The sequence below is a fragment of the Dermacentor variabilis genome, chromosome 11, assembly GCF_050947875.1.
Source record: "Dermacentor variabilis isolate Ectoservices chromosome 11, ASM5094787v1, whole genome shotgun sequence".
NCBI classification, from domain to species: domain Eukaryota; kingdom Metazoa; phylum Arthropoda; class Arachnida; order Ixodida; family Ixodidae; genus Dermacentor; species Dermacentor variabilis.
In genome coordinates this window covers 19,175,413-19,192,994 of record NC_134578.1, presented here as the reverse complement: position 1 = coordinate 19,192,994, position 17,582 = coordinate 19,175,413, and the positions used below count along the sequence as shown (strand labels likewise).

At 43.9% G+C, this 17,582-nt stretch overlaps 2 protein-coding genes across 3 annotated transcripts in view; one reads left to right on the top strand and one right to left on the bottom strand.

The window, feature by feature from the left end:
- Window positions 1–3,670: 3,670 nt before the first annotated feature.
- On the bottom strand, window positions 3,671–15,932 carry ND-ASHI (NADH:ubiquinone oxidoreductase subunit ASHI). The gene is made up of 5 exons (XM_075675365.1): window positions 15,780–15,932; window positions 11,594–11,817; window positions 8,560–8,624; window positions 6,632–6,728; window positions 3,671–3,782 (listed from the first exon to the last, which is right to left on the bottom strand). Exons 1-5 carry the CDS (start codon window positions 15,868–15,870, stop codon window positions 3,723–3,725), a joined length of 537 nt encoding a protein of 178 aa, XP_075531480.1. The 5' UTR covers window positions 15,871–15,932; the 3' UTR covers window positions 3,671–3,722.
- LOC142564377 (RNA-binding protein Unr-like) overlaps window positions 15,928–17,582 on the top strand; it is a 47,974-nt gene continuing 46,319 nt past the window's right edge. For both annotated transcript variants that reach the window (XM_075675364.1, XM_075675363.1), the window contains exon 1: window positions 15,928–16,010. The gene's annotated coding sequence lies outside the window, so the exon portion shown is untranslated. The remainder of the gene's footprint in view (window positions 16,011–17,582) is intronic.

Here is a 17,582-nt window from a genome sequence, read left to right as displayed (position 1 = left end):
GCCCCGGAGTGCGTCCACATGGTCAAGCTCTGTGCAGCACACAGACTCGAGCTGCGTCTCCATTGCTCTGCATTGTCCACATTGGCATATATACCTATATATATATATATATATATATATATATATATATATATATATATATATTATATATATATATATATATATATAAATCACTCGAACAAGTGCTCTGATTAAAACCTACTGCGAACCGTACACGCCGGGCCAACTCCATCGAGCACAGCCAAGAGTCTGAGGTCGTTTATTGGGATGACTGCTGAAGTCATGGGCGAGAGAAGAGGGCAAACGAGAGCTCCCCCTTTAGTTCCTTTTCTTTCTCCTTGGCAACATTGTAAGGGTTTGCAAATATTCAGGACTTTTGAATAATGAATGGAATAGTGTCCTATTAATTTCAATCTTCAAATCAAATAGTCAGTATTCATAAATACGAATATTTTTCAAATAGTTCTAAACATCAACTGTGCACAATCAAACATAAAACAGGAGTGAAAGTGAAATAAATTTCATCCTCGTGGCCATGAGATGGGCATAATGCATAACTTGTGTAGTGGAGCAGGCTACAATGCTCAAGGAGTCAGACCTTACTGGATTTACAGCGATCATTTGCACTCTCAAGAGTCCTGTGTATGAGAATGAACTGCTTCTTTGTTCCTAATGCTTCATTTGTGCTTTTAATAAAAAGTGCTGCATAACGTGCAATATATAATGACAAACTTGCTGTTATATGAATACTAGGATGTGAACATTGTTTTATATTCTGAAAATTCGACTGTTCAATATTCGAAAACTATTCGACATTTCATTCGGTTCTGGCATCATTTGATTCAGTCTAAAAATGACTTTTGTTCGCATACACATAAGGAATGTGACTCCAGACAATACAGACGTGAGATTTTTCTGGCTCCCTAGGAAGCGCGAAAACATCCGAAAAAACGATTGCATGCCTTTGACAGCCCTCAAGGGCTCAAATCGCCACAGCCACGTGCAAAGTAGCATTAAAGGTCTGCCAGTGCAATTAGGCGTTTCGGTGTTCGTACTATGACAGGAGACGGCGGTGCGGCTGCGCGCGTGTATTAAGAAACACGTTTTCCGTTTTGTGACTGGCCCCTTTGTACACTTGGTGTGCTTCACCGCAGTACATTGCGATTGCTTGTCTAACACAGGTGTAGTGCAGCGAAGCTGATCTTGGGAAACAGGCATTATGCAACGCTTTAGGCATCTCCGTGCTGGTACTGTCACAGTAGACGGTGGGTGCACGCGTGTATAACTGGGAAACACATTTTGCCTCCCGTGACAATGACCCGTTTGCACTCTTGATATGCTTGACCGCGTGACGTTGTACTGCGGTGTAACTTTCGAGAACTGGCATCTCGTAATGCTTTAGACGCCTGCTGTGCTTTCCGCAGTTCGAAGCCATTGGCAAGGATGACGAAGGCAGTGTCGGCGAACACTTTAAATGAAAAAAAAAATTGGCAGTTTCATCTGAAGGGCGAACCGCATACTGTGATAGCAAAGTTTAGCGTTGCGCTTGAACTTCTGAAATTTAAAATAAAAGGCATACGCTGTGAATGTTGTTTTGTTATATTTGTACATGGGCTGCCATTCTCAAAATTCAGAGAAATAATAAAAAATGTAAGGCCTGCATGGTATTGAGCACCTTTATACGGGTGTCACATGAACACTTTTGATTGCGATCAAGCCCGATCCTGATCGAAATTCTTGACAGCGATTAGCTCCCTCCCACAGCTTGCGCAAAGGAGCCAATCATGACTGAGAAATGTGATTCGGACCAGGCTTGAACGCAGTCAAAACCGTGTGACACCCGTATTAGTGATTGAATGGTGTAGCAATATAACCCGCATATACCCGCATAGCCATGCCTATGACTATTACATAGCATTTAGCCAGGTATGCTGCCGCTATGTCCGCTTATCGCCATCGTGAACCGCCGCGAGGGAAGCACATAGATGGCGAAGATTGCACAGCCAATGCCTTCATCAGTGCCCTGCTAGAGTGCATGTTTGTACGCAGACAGCTTGGGAGCACTGCAATCCCGGCACACGAATGGCTACGTCACATGGTAGTTTTTTTTGTATTTCGCGGGCATCCCCAGTAAAGTGAAAAACACTAATACTTGATAGAAAGTTAGAAACTGTCTAATCGGACGTTTTCCAAAGCGCTCTACAACTTCTTGATTGGAATTTTTTGTCTAACTTTGTTGCTTCAGAAGTTGGTTAATCAATCTTGACTAATTATCTAATCAAGTAAAATACAAATAGTAGCGTGACACCCTACATACAAAAGGTAGCAACATGCATTTGGTGGCGTCGTTTTAGAGTGCATCGGCATATTTTTAAATACTGGCTACAGTTAGCTGAAACACCCAGTATCAACCGGCTGCACGGTTGCTGCTTCCCGGCAATTGCAGCTTATGCAACCATAATATTTATCAAGAAACGCTTGCGGCGAAGGCTCTGTGCGAAGGCGAGCTTTCGAGTCTCTTTCTTTCTTTCCTCCAGACGACCAGCATTGTCGCTGCTGTGGACAAGCGTACGTGAGCACCATCTCTTGGTGCTTCAAGGTGGCTTCCTCCATTTTCCTCCTTGCACTTTCTTCGCCATCACAGTCCTCTGCTTTTCTCCTCTCCCGTTTGCCATACTCCCCTCCCCCGCTTTCTGCCTCATACTTTCACTGTAGCCTCCTCTTCGCTATCGTCTTTCATTCCCCGCTGCGCTCAGCATTCTCTCGGTCACGCTGATGCTCAAGGCAGGAACGGGCACCGAAAAGCTGCGCTCTAAAAGCACGGTACCTAAGTGCATGAAGCTTGATAGTGAATGTCGAAGCAGCTAGGTGAGCGGATCGAAGTGCAAGATTGCTGGTTCAAGGCTCCAATATAATCAAAATGGCTGTAGTCGTGGCTTCAGTTAATGTTGTTGGGGCCCTGCGGTCACGGCAAAAAATCCGAAAAACTGTACAGGAAGTGTCTCAGTGTTAAAAATTTCAGACGTCTTTCTACAGTGGCTCCATGGAGTACGCAGCTAGGCCGCAAAGGCGTCCAAATTATCAAAGGCATGTCCAAAAAAAATGAATCGACTGTATTAGCTACAGTTGGCTTTGGTGCTTGAAATAAGTTTTCTGGCAACAAAAATATTGAATGCTCAGCCATGATCTACTTAAAACGGTACATTCGGGATGTGAACATGCGTTTTGGCCAATGGCATGGCTTCCCTGGCTTGCTGCCACTAAGCCTATGTGCCCATTCCGTGTTGTTACAGCAATCAAACAGTTGCTTGTCAGCCCTGCTGCATCAAGCTGGCCCTTTTTTTTTTTTTTGCAAACCTGATCACAAATTCTTCTTTTCACCAATATCAGCATGCATGCTTACAAGGAATACCGGACATAATGGAGATGTTTTTATGTCACATGCAGCCCTGACTCCAAATGTTTCTTTTCAAGGATTTCAGCATGCCTATTATAGTGATTGTAAGACAAAGAAGGTATTTTCTTGGTGGATGCAACTGCGTTATTAGAGCAAAGCCCAAGTGTATTGTGGCACAGCCCATAGACAGATCTATGGGCTTGTCTGAAGCTGTGAAGACCAATAGTACACTTCTTTCTACAACTGTGTATAAATGAGACAGATGGCAAGAACAATGGGTAACCTATCTTTAATGTTCGAACTGCAGCGAACCTGCACATCAACTCTACTCCACTGGATCAAAGGTATAGTGGACGACTCCATCGTTTGGCCGTTGTGGTGGACCCTGGAAAAGCATCAAACAGCAGTTTGTTACAGAAACCTTGGAACATCTTTTGGCAAATTACGAAAACGAGAATATGGGCAACAACAAGAGAGGAAATCAGAGGGACAATATTTAAGTTTTCAGAAGAGCTTTCTCTGATCATCGCGACGCTTTGGTTCAAGTATGCCTAACAAGTGCATGTATGAATGCGACTGAGCACTCACTAGCCAAATCTCGCTGTGATGACGCCCTCTCTGTCACGCGCCTGCCAGTTCCCAAGTGCACATTGCTGCACGTGCATGACTTTGATCCCCGCCAGTTCAGGACACAGTTTGCAAGGGTGAGGCTGAGCATAATGTGGCCTGACAATGACAGCAGCCATCAGTGACCATACACTGCATACTTCACACAAGTTCTGCAAACATACTGTGACAATAATTTGTTTGATGTTTGTTTTACATTTATGCATATTGTTCTTAGTGCAATTTTACTCAGCTAGTTTTGTAACATTGAATGAAGTTTTCATGTCAATGTTTGTTTTTGTTTCTAAAGTTCTTTTTTATGCATATTATACCCACCCCCTCTATAATGCCCAATGGGTCCTAAGGGCATGTCAACAAATACATAAAATAGATGACCTTAATGATGATGGCCGTCGTCACCGAATTAATAGAGTATCCTTTCACTTGTTTGTCTTGTGTAAGATCATGAGTTGGCCAGGCATCTAGCTCTAATCATTATGTTGCACCAAATAAGTGTAAAAAAGCCTTTTTTTCACCAAGCTAAGTGTATGCAAGCTTTATATTTCACGCTGTTTAGAAACTTAATAATATTTCGTATTTAATTTGGAAGTTTTGCTATCTCAACACCCCCAAGTTTCTTGCTTCTTTTTTTATGCTTTAGCATTAGGAGTGTCAAAGTAGAAAAAAGTGTATATGTGCGTGAAGTGTGGAAAGCCGGTCACGTGGTAGGGGTGGTTCATGTGGTGGAGGTATATGTACACACACACAAATATATATTACACACACATTAGGGGTGTGCGAATATAAAAATTTTCTAATAGTTAGCATCGAATATCAAATTAGCAAGTTGGTTTATTGTAACATGTAGGAACACTGCAATTACTTTATCATTGATAAAAAATTAAACTAGCAAGTCATTATACTAAAAGATTGTGTATTTGGCTTATGTTAGCTTTCAAAAATTGAGTAATTTCCACTAGTTGTCTGTTCTCGCAAACCTGTGCCTTATTATAACGCATCAATTTCCTGTACACACAAAGGCGTTTGGCCCTGTATCAGCTGTCACTCATCGGATTTGCTTTCAAGCAATAAACTCAGGATTTGGGGTGGAATGTGCAAAAGAGTGCACCCTCACTGTTCGCAAACCCGTGCCCCTTGCTACTGAGAGTGGATTTCCTGCAAAGCTTAGACGTCCAGTGGCTAAGCGTGTTTTACAGGCGAAATTTCACCAGCAGCATGAAATTGTCGCAAAATTCAGCACAAAAGCAGGCAGTTTCTTAGATTAGATAGAAATAAATGCCAAAAACCATGTTTACTCCCACAGGGCCAGCGATATATTCCATTTGTTTCAAATATTCATATGCAATTGTATATTAAATTTTTTTAAATATTTGCACACCCTTAATATATATATATATGCACACAGTCAGTTGCACTTCACTCCTTGAAGAGGCAGGATGTGTGTTGAGCGAGTTCCTGAAGAACGCAGCTTAACCTTCAATCCGGGACATCAAAAAGGAGCGATGTAATGCTCATGCATTTCAAATCGCCACTGAAATTTTTCTTTGCAATGCTTCATTTACGGTGTGTTAATATAAACAAGCAGTTGACCAGGCTGCTCATTTACATCGCTCACAGAATTTCAAGATTTTGATGTAGTTTGTGCAACTTTGTTGATTCAGTAGACTTGTGACTCCACAGCTGTTGAAGCTGCCCATGTAGCGGCCCCCATGCTATTGACCATGGGTTCAACAGCCTTCCAAATGCCCGTGAAACACTAGTACATGTATAAGAGCCCTGTAATACATGGGCTTTCCTACAGAAGTTAATCGAGGGACCTCTAGCACTAGTGGTCTATGGGAGCTGCAAATATTGCAGTTCAGCAAGCAGGAATGACTTGCTTAAACTTTGTCCTTCTGACTTTAAACAGCTTTCTCATTTTAAAATTGATCATTTTTCAACAGCATACTGTGCTGCATATGAAGCAATTAGAAGTGATTGGGCATGTGCGCAAAGAGCAATTGCCTTGCTGTGTTTAGAAAATGACAAAAATCTTGAGAACTTAGAAGCATAAAGCTTAATAAACAATGTCACAAGAACGCCTGAAGCCACAAGCATTATGATTAGGCAAATACAGTCAAGCCTCATTTTAGCAAACACAGACATAGCAAATTATCAGATATAACAAAGTAAATATAACATGTTTCTTCCCAGGGGTGGGCAGCACAACCCGAATGAAAGACAAAAGGAAATGCAAGGTACGAATCGTCCAGGTAGCGCTGCCCACCCCTAGGAACATGTTCAATCACAACTCCCCCAGCTTGCCATGTTAAAAAGGTTTCTTGCCAATATTTAGTGTATTACCGGTTATTTAGAGTAATATCGTGAATATTTAGCTACTATAGTGGATATTTAGTGTAATATTGGTTATTATGAAGGCATTTTCATATCAGATCCCACTTCATTATAACGATACTCAACTGTACACGCACCAACCACCTTTCCCATGATGGCTGAATGGTCGCAGGGCCAGACTTCCCTGTAGTCATTTCTGTGAGGAACTCTATGCTCTAATACACCCTGCTAAATGCCAAGCCATGACGCTTTGCAGCTGCGCGCACTACATACCAGGTCTATACCGATCTTTAACTGTGGGCGGTTGAAGAAGTTGCTGAGGGACCACAAGCCAATCACTGTGCCCAGAAACATGGCTATCTGCTTCCACCTGGTGAGCAATATAAAAAAAAGGGGGGGGGGGCTCGTTAGCGTTGACCCAGACACACCCAATCAGGTGCACAGTGAACCACCAGTAGCAAGTGCGATGGCAGAGCAGATGTTTTTACTTGTCAAATTACTACACACTGGACACCATAGAATTTCTTAAACCCCATTCATACAGGCAAATTTAGTGACACTTACCATGAGCGCACTTCACTGCAGTGTAGCAGCATACCGTGAAATTCCAAGCAAGTGCCCCTACTCATGCAAGCGCCCCCTGTCCACATTCAAGTGATTTGAAATTGATGCCGACTACAGAGCAATTGCCCCCTCCCTTTCATCACCCTGTTCACCAATCCATGCATTTTCACCGGACCACTTGGATGGTTCTTTTGGCACTCTTTTTACGAAATTGCATATTAAATTGCATAACATGATGCAGCTTAGTGAGAAAGAAATTAATTTTTTCGCCACACTTCTGCCGAGGCGATAGTTCACCTCGGTCGTCAGTCGTCGTTTTGGTCAAACGTGCGAAGTGTCACATGCGAATTAAGCGCGAGACACAAGCTGCGATTTTGCATGCAAGCTGTCATACGACGCATTGGAGCCCGACTTGCTGCATACGACAATTCGAGACACATGGTACGAATAAGCGAGCGGCGAGTAGCTCTGCCCAGAACAGGTGCCGCTGCATGGACGTTTGGAATGACTTCGCAAATAAAGTGAAGACAAACATGTTTGCACAGCTCTCTCATAAACAAAATGCCAATATAAACAAGACTATGCGAGCAGTGTAGACATGTTTCCGCAAGGCCACATCCGCAGCTTTGGCTCAGTTGATGGCCGCTGATGACTAGGAGCTGGCAGGTATAGCTCGCTGGGCCGTCAAATTGGGAGTCCGGTGGCGCTTGGGACGCAATCGCATGCAGTTTGTAATGAAGTGCCTATGTTGGTCAGCACAATGTGTACACAATTATGTCATGCTTAAATTGCAATACATTTGGTTTTACCGATGCCGGTGGAAGTGAACGAGCAAGCCAGGTGAGCCTATGATCGCTGGGAGACGGTATATAGGCCTACCTCGCTGGCTGCCGCATTTGGTGCCGACAGCCCTTGAATTTCGCTTTGTGACCAAGCAAAGGCACCCCCGCAAACTTTCTTGGATTACCTTGGGGGCGGGGTCTCGGAATTTTACGGTACTGCTACACAGAAAAGGAAACAGCCATTCCTAACTTATGGCAACCTCGATGGGTAAGTCAGCTGGCACATTTTATACAGTAGAAGTCTGTTTGTATGTTTCTTAGGGTATGAAGAAAGAGTGCATGGTCCGGGAAAATGTAAGATCCCAGTGCACAAGCACTATAGATAAAGCAGAAAGCAATCCCCACACAAAACCTAATTCGAAGTTGAATAGAAAGCCAACGCACCACTGAAAACCCATTAAACAAAGCTCATTATCACTGCCTGGTGGCCAGATTGAAGTTTTCCAAGTGCTGTTTTTAGCTCCAATGCACTATTATTTTGCAGACACTGCGAACAATAAGAAGTTCATGTTGTGCTTACTAATTCACCCATTGCTACTGCCGTCACTCCTTCGTGTAGCAGCTCGTCACCAAAGTGCGCTTGCTCATAATGGCACTAAACTTGCCTGCCCCCCTGGACCTCTACGATGTCTCTCATAAACTACTTTGCAGTTCTGGAATGGTAAAACCAGTAATTTTTAATTAGCGTATGTGTCACCAGGCAGCATAAATGCCACTGAATGATGTCTTCGCTGCCAGTGGATGCGTTAGCATTTGTGAAGCAGGGCTGCAAACTTGTAGTACTTTAGTACTTACATTGGAGTACGTTCCCTTTGCAAGTCTAGTCTTTCGAGGCTGTACGCATCCATGTAGATGTTAATCTAGACAAAAAGAAAGGAAGGGGTCAAATTAAACTATTGCGGCACTTTGATAGCTGGCAAGTTGTGGGACACTGCTAAACAGCAGTCAAGTTATCAGAGCTTGCTTGGGCTACGTAAAAGAATTCCACAGCACGCACCACCTCAGACGGCCTCTCGCTGGGGCCTCATTGGAAATTTCAATTATGCCCTTGAACCCAGATACACCAAACATTTTACCAGGGCTGACAATTCTGACAAACAAAAAGTCAACAACAACAACCAAAAAAAAAGAAAGAAGAGAAAGACTCCATGTGACACTGCATCCCAACACCAGTGATACCAGCAGTCTCGGATGTAAATATTGCGATCTAGTATGTTGTGTATATATGCACGTGCGAACCAAGGACACAGTCCTGTAACTGTTTGGGAAGGGAACCGTTACATAGTGTTTACTTTGTGTTTGATAAAAAGCGAAGTTGCGCGCCGAAAGCTGCTGACGTGTCGAAAGAGTGCTGCCGCTCGTTCCCACTGCCTGGAGGCACTGTCATGGGCACCAGTGTATTTTTTTTTCTCTTCGTAAAAAAATGTCTGCAGGAATCCTGTTATCGGTCATTTCTCGATGTCCTTCACAACTTTTTCATCGCCATCTTATCAATTAGGTAAGTTTACAAAGTTAGCTAACGAAACATATTCGTTCACAATGAACAAGAAATACTCGCAGTGAGCGCCATGAACAATGCCCATTGACATGCAGTGAACACTGTTTGCCTAATGACCTCTGCCAATTTTTAATTATTTGAGTTGTTCACTTGGGACAGCAGAACACCACGAAATAAATGTGAAGTTACTTCCCTAGGCATCATATGCTTGCCAGTATTCCACATCGCTTGCCATCAAGGAAACTGGTATTTTTGAGAAGCATAAAGGGCAGAGAATGTTCAATGGCTTTCCAATCTGCTTCATCAACCAATATTTTGTACGAGCTTGATTGTTCGGGCTTATTCGCAGCTCTGCCGCAGGCGCCTCATGAAGCCAATGTAAAACGGCAACCAATATTTTGAATGCCGAACAACGGTTAAGTAAATTTTTCAGGCTTAGTCTCCGCAAGTCACACTACGGATGTTGCTGCCGTGAAGACAATTTCTGTCTGCACTTTCGGCAAATATTTACGACTGCCATTTGGCCGCTAAGGTTTACTAAAACCCGAATTTTATGACCTTGGCATGCATTCTGTGGCGGAACAGTCTGATTTTGTATGGTATGGTTGTGCAGAAAACGGGTCGAGCAGACCACACGAATTATTCATTCAGGTGGGAGTTCGGCCTTCCTTCCCAACAGCCCCATAAAGAGAGTGCCAGTTCATGTTTAGATCGTTCGCATAGTATGCCCAAACACATAAGGCTTACATAAAACATTTATAATGCATTGCACAAAACCATTTTCATTTCCCTGCGACCAAGTTACAATGCGCCACTAATAACATTCACACTCAAATGGCGCCAACAGTAAAAAGTATTGCTTAGGCTTGGATTCCAGGAAAAGAATGCTAGCCAATGCATGACTAAATCCTATAAATTTGGAGACATCATTCAAAATTAGTGTTCTGGCGAAGGTTCGTGCGGCTCGGTGGTATGGCGCAAGATGGTGCTATTAGAGCAGCACTTCCATCCCTGCATAATAACTAGAGACTGGATTTTTTGGATTTTACTGATAAATGCCGAAAACTAGTTTTAGGGATTCGGTTTAAATAAATATACATAAAAAATCTACCGAATTTAGGAATTCGTCATGATTCAGAACACTGAGCCTGCGCAATGTGACCAGACCCTCTCAAGCGAGTTGGGTGCTTAGGCCCCCTTACTCAAGCTTGGGTGGTACAAAAGCTTCAGTGCATGTTGGGATGGGAGTGGGGTTCACTGGAGGAGCAGATTTTCTTTTTGCTAGCCTCACTCGAACCTCGTGCAAATAATGGGGGGCCTCGCCAACGGTGTCACGACAAAGGGGTGTGAGAGAGCTTTGTGCCGCAACCATTCATCCCCACTCTTCCTGCATATTGTTGTCGGCTTATGTGTCCGTCTGTGAAAAAGGAGAGTAAGATGTGGTAATGGGATTTATGCACACCAAGCAGACGTCATTAGTGCATGACTACTCGTGGATGCGAGCAGGGTGAGGACAATACCAGACAGCCCATTTCAAGAGGCAAAAGCCAACTGGCCATTGTGGATAGAGTAAGATTCCAGAAATTTAGTCAAGAGTTTGACGAAAGTTCGTCTGGTCAGGTAACATGATGATGAAGAAATTGTGGTCACTGACCAAGTCAAGGTGAAAACAACACAGACGTTTTGGGACCCGTACGGGTTCCTTGATCACACTCAAGGAACCCGTACGGGTCCCGAAACGTCTCTGTGTTATTTTCGCCTTGACTTGGTCAGTGACCACAATTTCTTCATTCCAGAAATTCGCAGGGGTCCCCGTCTTTTTTCACAGGCCAGCGTCGAGGCATTTTTGAAATAGACGCACTACAAGTGCGTATGGCCATACACAGCATGCACCGACCTATGTGCCCATTCTATGCTCTGGTGCTTCTTTGCAGTGCTACTGCAACAGATGCAGGGCAGCAGGATTCAAGTGTTAGTCGCACATGATTGGCAGCGCATGAGACGGATTGTGCCAGTGATCACTCAAACCTTATTCCACCTTAACATATATCTGTATGTTTTTGTACTAATTTGCCTCCCTGCATTTATAACAATAAAGCTTTCTATTTCCTTCCCGAAATAAATATGCACGAGCAGCTTTTCAAAGGGCCGAAAATGCAGTGAAGGCAGTATTGTAAGAAAATAGGTACCTATAAGTGCTGAATTTTTCAAGGAAAATAAGTGCCGATAAATGCCTACCAAATTTAAATAAATATAGGTGCCGAAAAATTCAGTCACAAATTATAACTTATGCTAACTCCAGATAACGTAAGAACATCCTCTTGCTCTTACCGGCTCGCCGTAATTCCGCCTCAAGTAGGGAAAGTCGTAGTCCTCCTCGGGGTGCCTGCTTCCTGCCGGGATCGTGGGAATCTTGGGGTAGTCGCCCCAGGTGAGGCCCTCACTCTGGTCACGCACCTTGTAGTCCTCGGGCAGCATCCTGTACTTCTTGGCGGCCGCTCTCACCTCTTCCTCCGTCTGTGGAGCCGGCTTGGGGCACCAGTCCTTGTTCCAGTCTGCAAGCAAAAAAAAAAGGCCACAAAATGATCAAGATTCATTTACAACAAAGACAAAGTACAGGGTTGGAGGCCATCCTGGCAAGAAAGCTGTAAGCCTGACAAGGCCAGGAGGCCACCATACAGACAACAGCAGCAGAGAGCACCGGTGCAGAACAATGAGTGCACTGAAATGTTAGCTTCATCTAGTACATTAGGCACATATGGACTTCCCTGCTCATAAATGTATCTACATACTTGTACACAATACACATGGATTAAAACATACGAGTATGGACAAACACTTTGCATAATTGACAACACTGTAGGTAACACTGGTGATGGCCCATCAATTAAACATTAACAGCAGCTACAGTAGTAATACAGCATGTACATCCCTGGGTGAAAGGGCCTAGACAGCCGCACATGCGACCACCCGGTAGCCGGCACTGCACCGGGTGGCACAGAGCACTTCGGAGCAAGCAAGTGCATAGCGTACCCACTCTCCCTTCGCCCGTAGAAATGCAACCACTTCAACATAGGTATCACAGCAGGGCTTCAACTTCATCATGAGCACAGTGACTCGGGCACCTCTGCAGAAGAAAATGCATGCACAAAATAAAGGTTGCGCTTTATGAACTAGTTCATTGCAGTTCAGTGCAAGTTCTGTGCAGAACTTGCTCAGTACTTTCTGCACAAGCCTTGCACTATGTTTCTCCCACAAATGCAGGGGATGCTGTGAACTTGTCCTGCGCAAAGCCAGTGCTATGTGAAACAGACTACAACATGCTGCACCAGTGTAAATGAGGTGCAGCACCTCTTGAAGTTGGAGTTCTGGAAGTGCTGGCAAATCGAATGGACCTGAAGGGCTCGTTCACCTCGGCGACTGACAGTCGTAGCGTGACTGACCACAACTGCCGGCCAAGGAGCGACTCACGGTGACCAAAACGCATGGTGGCAAGCGCTACATGCCTGTGAATACACTGAAATGTCTTGCAATCGGTATCGCCCACACTTGCTCGCACCACCATCACCACATAAAACAAGCAAAATAAGCATCTTAATGTATGGATGTCCTATTCCTGCGCTGCCAATTGGTTCAGCTGGTTGTAGGCTTGTGACAGCAGTCGCACTGACTGCAAAATCGAGCAGCAAGCGACTGAACCAAAAGAGTTGCTTTTTCTACCAAAAACGACCATTTGCGACTGGTCACTTTGTGACTTGAGTGTACCAGGATATCTATGACCAACTTGATTGAAAGCAACAATGACTGATTTACAAAGTACAAGGTAGATACATATTTCTGCTCAGTTTTCATGACTTATATTACATATATTAATAATAACAATAATGCTTATCTTCATCTTGAAATGAAAACAATGACAGATGAGCTGTAGAAAAAGCTGTCCCAAATAGCTTGACAATGCTGCAGAGTCCATTATCGAAGCAGCAGAGAAAACAACATACAGTTCATCGAAGTACATGAAAGTTAGAAATTCCACATACCAAATGAATGACACAAATATGCAGATTAAACAATTTTTTCACTTTTCGCTATTCCCAAATCTCACAGCACTATATGCGGGTCTGTACATTATATGTGCATTTTTACAGTAGCTTGCATCAAAAAAAAAAAACAACAAGGAAAACGAAAGCGAATGAAAAGACAACTTGAACACTTGAAGACAACTACATGAATTCCCATGTAGGGTCCTTGCAAGGTTTTTTTACAAATAAATAAATGAAAAAAGATCAGTTCAGCTTTCAGACACCTGTGGCAACTCCTTTGAATGTCCAATTTCATTACACTATTCTCTTATTTCAGCACTTCTGTTAAAAAAGAATAGTTAATTGTCCCTGTGATTTCCCTGGTTTCATTGCCCATTTCTGACTTTGTAGTAATTTTGCTGAAACTGAGCTGAAATTCGTGGGTAGTTCAGTTTCTGGCTCAATACTGGCTGCCTCGTATGGTGGAACCTTCTAGCTCTTGCTGCCCTCACATTCACAATAAAAAACATAATGGAGACGTTGGAATAACCTATATAATGAGCCATTCCAGGAAGCTAAACAAGCCGAATGAAGACAGTTGAAAGGGGTGCATTACAACAAGTTCGTGTACATTATATTCAGTCAGTAGAGCCTTCAGTTAGCATGTCTCTTTGACAAGATGGATTAACTTTAATCACATTTTTGAGGATGCCCTTTGAATCATCCCCGTGCACATGTTTCATGAAAAACATCAGGCTCATGAAACACATCAGGTTATTTTCTAATTGTTTTGGGTTTTACATACTAGATGGACATATTTGTCTACATTTTCAGCAGTAGTTTGAAAAACAATGGAAAGATTCTTGCTCATCGGACTCCTCCGTTGCTGTAGCTGTTGCAACCAGAGTACCAGGCTCAAAAAGAAGCATAGAGGCTTCCAAGTGGGCTCTTTTTTTTTTTTTGCACATACCACTGAAAACTGAAAAGCAGAACCATTCAATGCTGCGCTTAGTTTTCGAGGGCCAAGTTCAAAGGCAGAAATATTCAAAATCTGAGTGCTAAAATATGCAAAGGAGCACTCCACATTCCTGCTTGTTTTAAACTTCTATTATGCTCACTTTCTAGTTTTTTACCACATCTGACATGGAAACCGTCTGAGAACAAAATGAATCAGACATTTTGTAAATGCGGTGTCATTAGAAGATTTTAGAGCAATTTTCTTACAATGCGGAACACCAGGCACAGCGGAGTGCTGAACGAGCGGAAGGTGTTAAAACACAGCGCCATGTGTGCCTTACTTACTGTGCCCTGGTCTTCTATTTCTATGCTCTGCTTGTGGTTTTGCCCTTGAAAGCGGTTGCAAATGTCACCTTTTAACTTGGCTTGCTTAGACCAACAGGAACACCGTGTCTAACAAGTGATGTTCTGTGTAGGGAATTTTCCCTTTTTCAAGAAATGTTCAGCCATAATGTAGGACCAAAGGGAATCTTTCTGATATTAAAGGGAACTTTAGATTCATGGAGTAAATATTAAAATTATGCCAGTGAACGAAATATTATATCGTTGATCCACAGCATATCAGTGTCAGTGCACGGGCTTAACTGGGAGTTGGTCATTTTCTCATTTTTATACTCTGCATTGTCAAACAGCCGATATGCTGTTTCGTACAATTAAACCTGTACTTCAAAGTGTTGTGTTAATACAAAAGTTAAACCACTAAGAATCGAAACGATGCTTCATGGCGCCAGTAATAGTCGATGCTAAAGAGCAAAATGCGCGGAAGAGATGTCCGGAAGCGCACAGGGCACCAGATTAGAAATTAAGTTCTCACATCATACTGTCCAACCAATGTCGAGTCATGTAATGTTTTTCAACGTGAGTTTTTCTTTCTTTATCTAATATTTGTGGCTGTCAAGATTCTTTATCAAAGATTACATCTGCGTTTGTATGTATGTGCAGGGAAATTTGTGGGAACTTTTCGAGTCATGGCGGGGAAAAGTGCTGGAAATAGGGAACTTTCATGTCTAGGAATGAGAATTCTCTGAAGTACGGGACATCACTGTGGCTAACCACAGAACGGGAAGCAAAATTCGCAAACATCATCCAGATATACATTATTTTTAATTGCAAGCGTTCTCTGGCTGTGTGCTAGAAGTTCGAAAACGTCTGAAAGCGCGCTTGAAGCATGGTACAGTACGACACAATTTCAGAACGTGAAAACCGTGAAGGCCTTATTGACGAAAGTTACTTTAGTTCTGAATCACTGCTCAACATGGGAAAAGTTCGGAACCAGCAGCCGGCGTCTTTTGGTGGAGTTTGGCAGACAGTACCCCACATTTGTTCACAAAAACTCGTGTGCTTCATCGAGCAGCCGGCAGAGAGTGAACTTCCAATATCCACGTACAAAGTTCAATCCTTGCTATTAGCATACCTGCGTTCCGTGCGAACGCCGGGTCAACGCATAGCATGATATAAACTACATGACAGAAACTTACGGGCTGATCGGCATGATGCGATCAGTGGAGCCTTTAGCTGGTACTGTACAATTTGCCCGAAACGACCGGACCGACCTACAAGGGCGGCCATCTTTTTCGATCCTTGCCCGTGACGTAAAGGAAGTCTAGCCTGGTCTATCCACCGGAAATGGCGAGACGGGCCCTGGCGGATAAAAAGTAAACTTCGGGAGCCAACATGGCGGCATGTCGTCCGTGGTGTGCCGTGGAGAGGTAATTCCTGCATTTTCTTTGCGCTCTGTCTCCGCTAGAAAACTGCTCGAGTACACGTCAAGAGCCGCATTTCGATCCCGACTCGCGTTTCTGACCCTCTGTGTCGAGCAGTTCGCTGTTCCTGCCCTGCTGCCGGCGCTCTTCGGCCTAGTGCCTTGCCATTCCCTTGTTCAAAAGGAACTCTCTCGCCTCTTTCCCCATGCCAGCTGAGAAATGTGTCGAAATGAGGTTGCTGTCGAAAAAATCAAAAGGCTTCGCGATACGCTTGCAAAGGGTGAGAACGTCCCGTTACCAAGAACGGCAGACCGCCGGAATTTACTCGCGTTCTATTCGTCGCCGTTGCCCGAACGAAGCGACGGCCGGGTACTACAATAATCATGTGCGCCGTAGACTCTCCACCTCGCCGGTAGGCTTATCGTGTTCACGTCGGGCCCGTCCCATAGCATTCCGCCTAGGTCTGGCTGACTTTGTAGCGTTGCGTATGCCTTTACGCGACTGTCACCGACGCCTTGACACACTTTTCGGACCTCGACAAACTGACCGGGCCGCACCGGGACCGTTTTTCGGCGACCTCTCCGATTCACGTTGTTTCGCACTCGTCACGGCGCTGATTAGTCAGTACCGAGCGTGCACCCGTCGTTGCTGTATGCATGCGGTTCTGTGCGATCTCGCGGTGTTTGAGAACTTGCTCTGTGAATTTCATAACAACAAAAAGAAGGCTTGAACTTTGAGGCGATAGTGGCTTGCACTGTTCCTTCGTAAATGCGGAGTTCTCTCGCGGCATGATTTCAGCCTGACGTAGCAACAAGCCGGACGTCCTGATTATCCGCATCAGCGTGATTCTTCGGTTTTAATAGTGGGGGTCAGCCTGCGAAAATACTCGTGAGTCCTGCCGCTAATCCGTAAGACTTGTAGTTATCGGGAACTGTAAGGCGGCCGTGAATTTTACCCTCTTTTCCAAACTTTTTTTTCCTCGAGGCTGTATTGCTTAGTGTGGCTGCGAACATTTTTTTTTCTTTTTATCTGTTTGCTGTCTTGGAGCTCGTAAAGCGGGATTTTATTCGGCGGCGTATTTTTCGGCCCCTTACGGTTTTTTACACAGAAAAAACAGCCACTACGAAGACGGTATCGGTGCATCGCGATTTTCTTGCGGGACCATTGCTCCACCCCAGGGCATTTCACGAACTTTGGCAATCTGATGCTTTAGTGTGCGCATATTGGTATTTTAAAGTTGAAAAAGATGCAGTTTGTTGTAAACAAAAAATACATTTACATAGGCATATTTTTAGTCACAATAACGATCACACTTGTGGGTAATGCTCAATACTATTTTTAAGTTTTGGTTCGACGACATTTCCTCGAGCACTTGACAACGCAGTTCATGCTTTTTTGTGTGTGTGTTTGCTGCTGTTTTGAAGAATGCCATGCTGCTGCAGCAAAGCTTGTCTGCGCTGTGCTGCCCACCTAGTTCATGAATACTGTTGAATGCAGTGAAACGCCAGTGCCAGTGTCGTACCTTCCTTTTGGGGTCCGTCTTAGGTGTTTGTGCTGTAAGTTTATGTTCGGAATGTC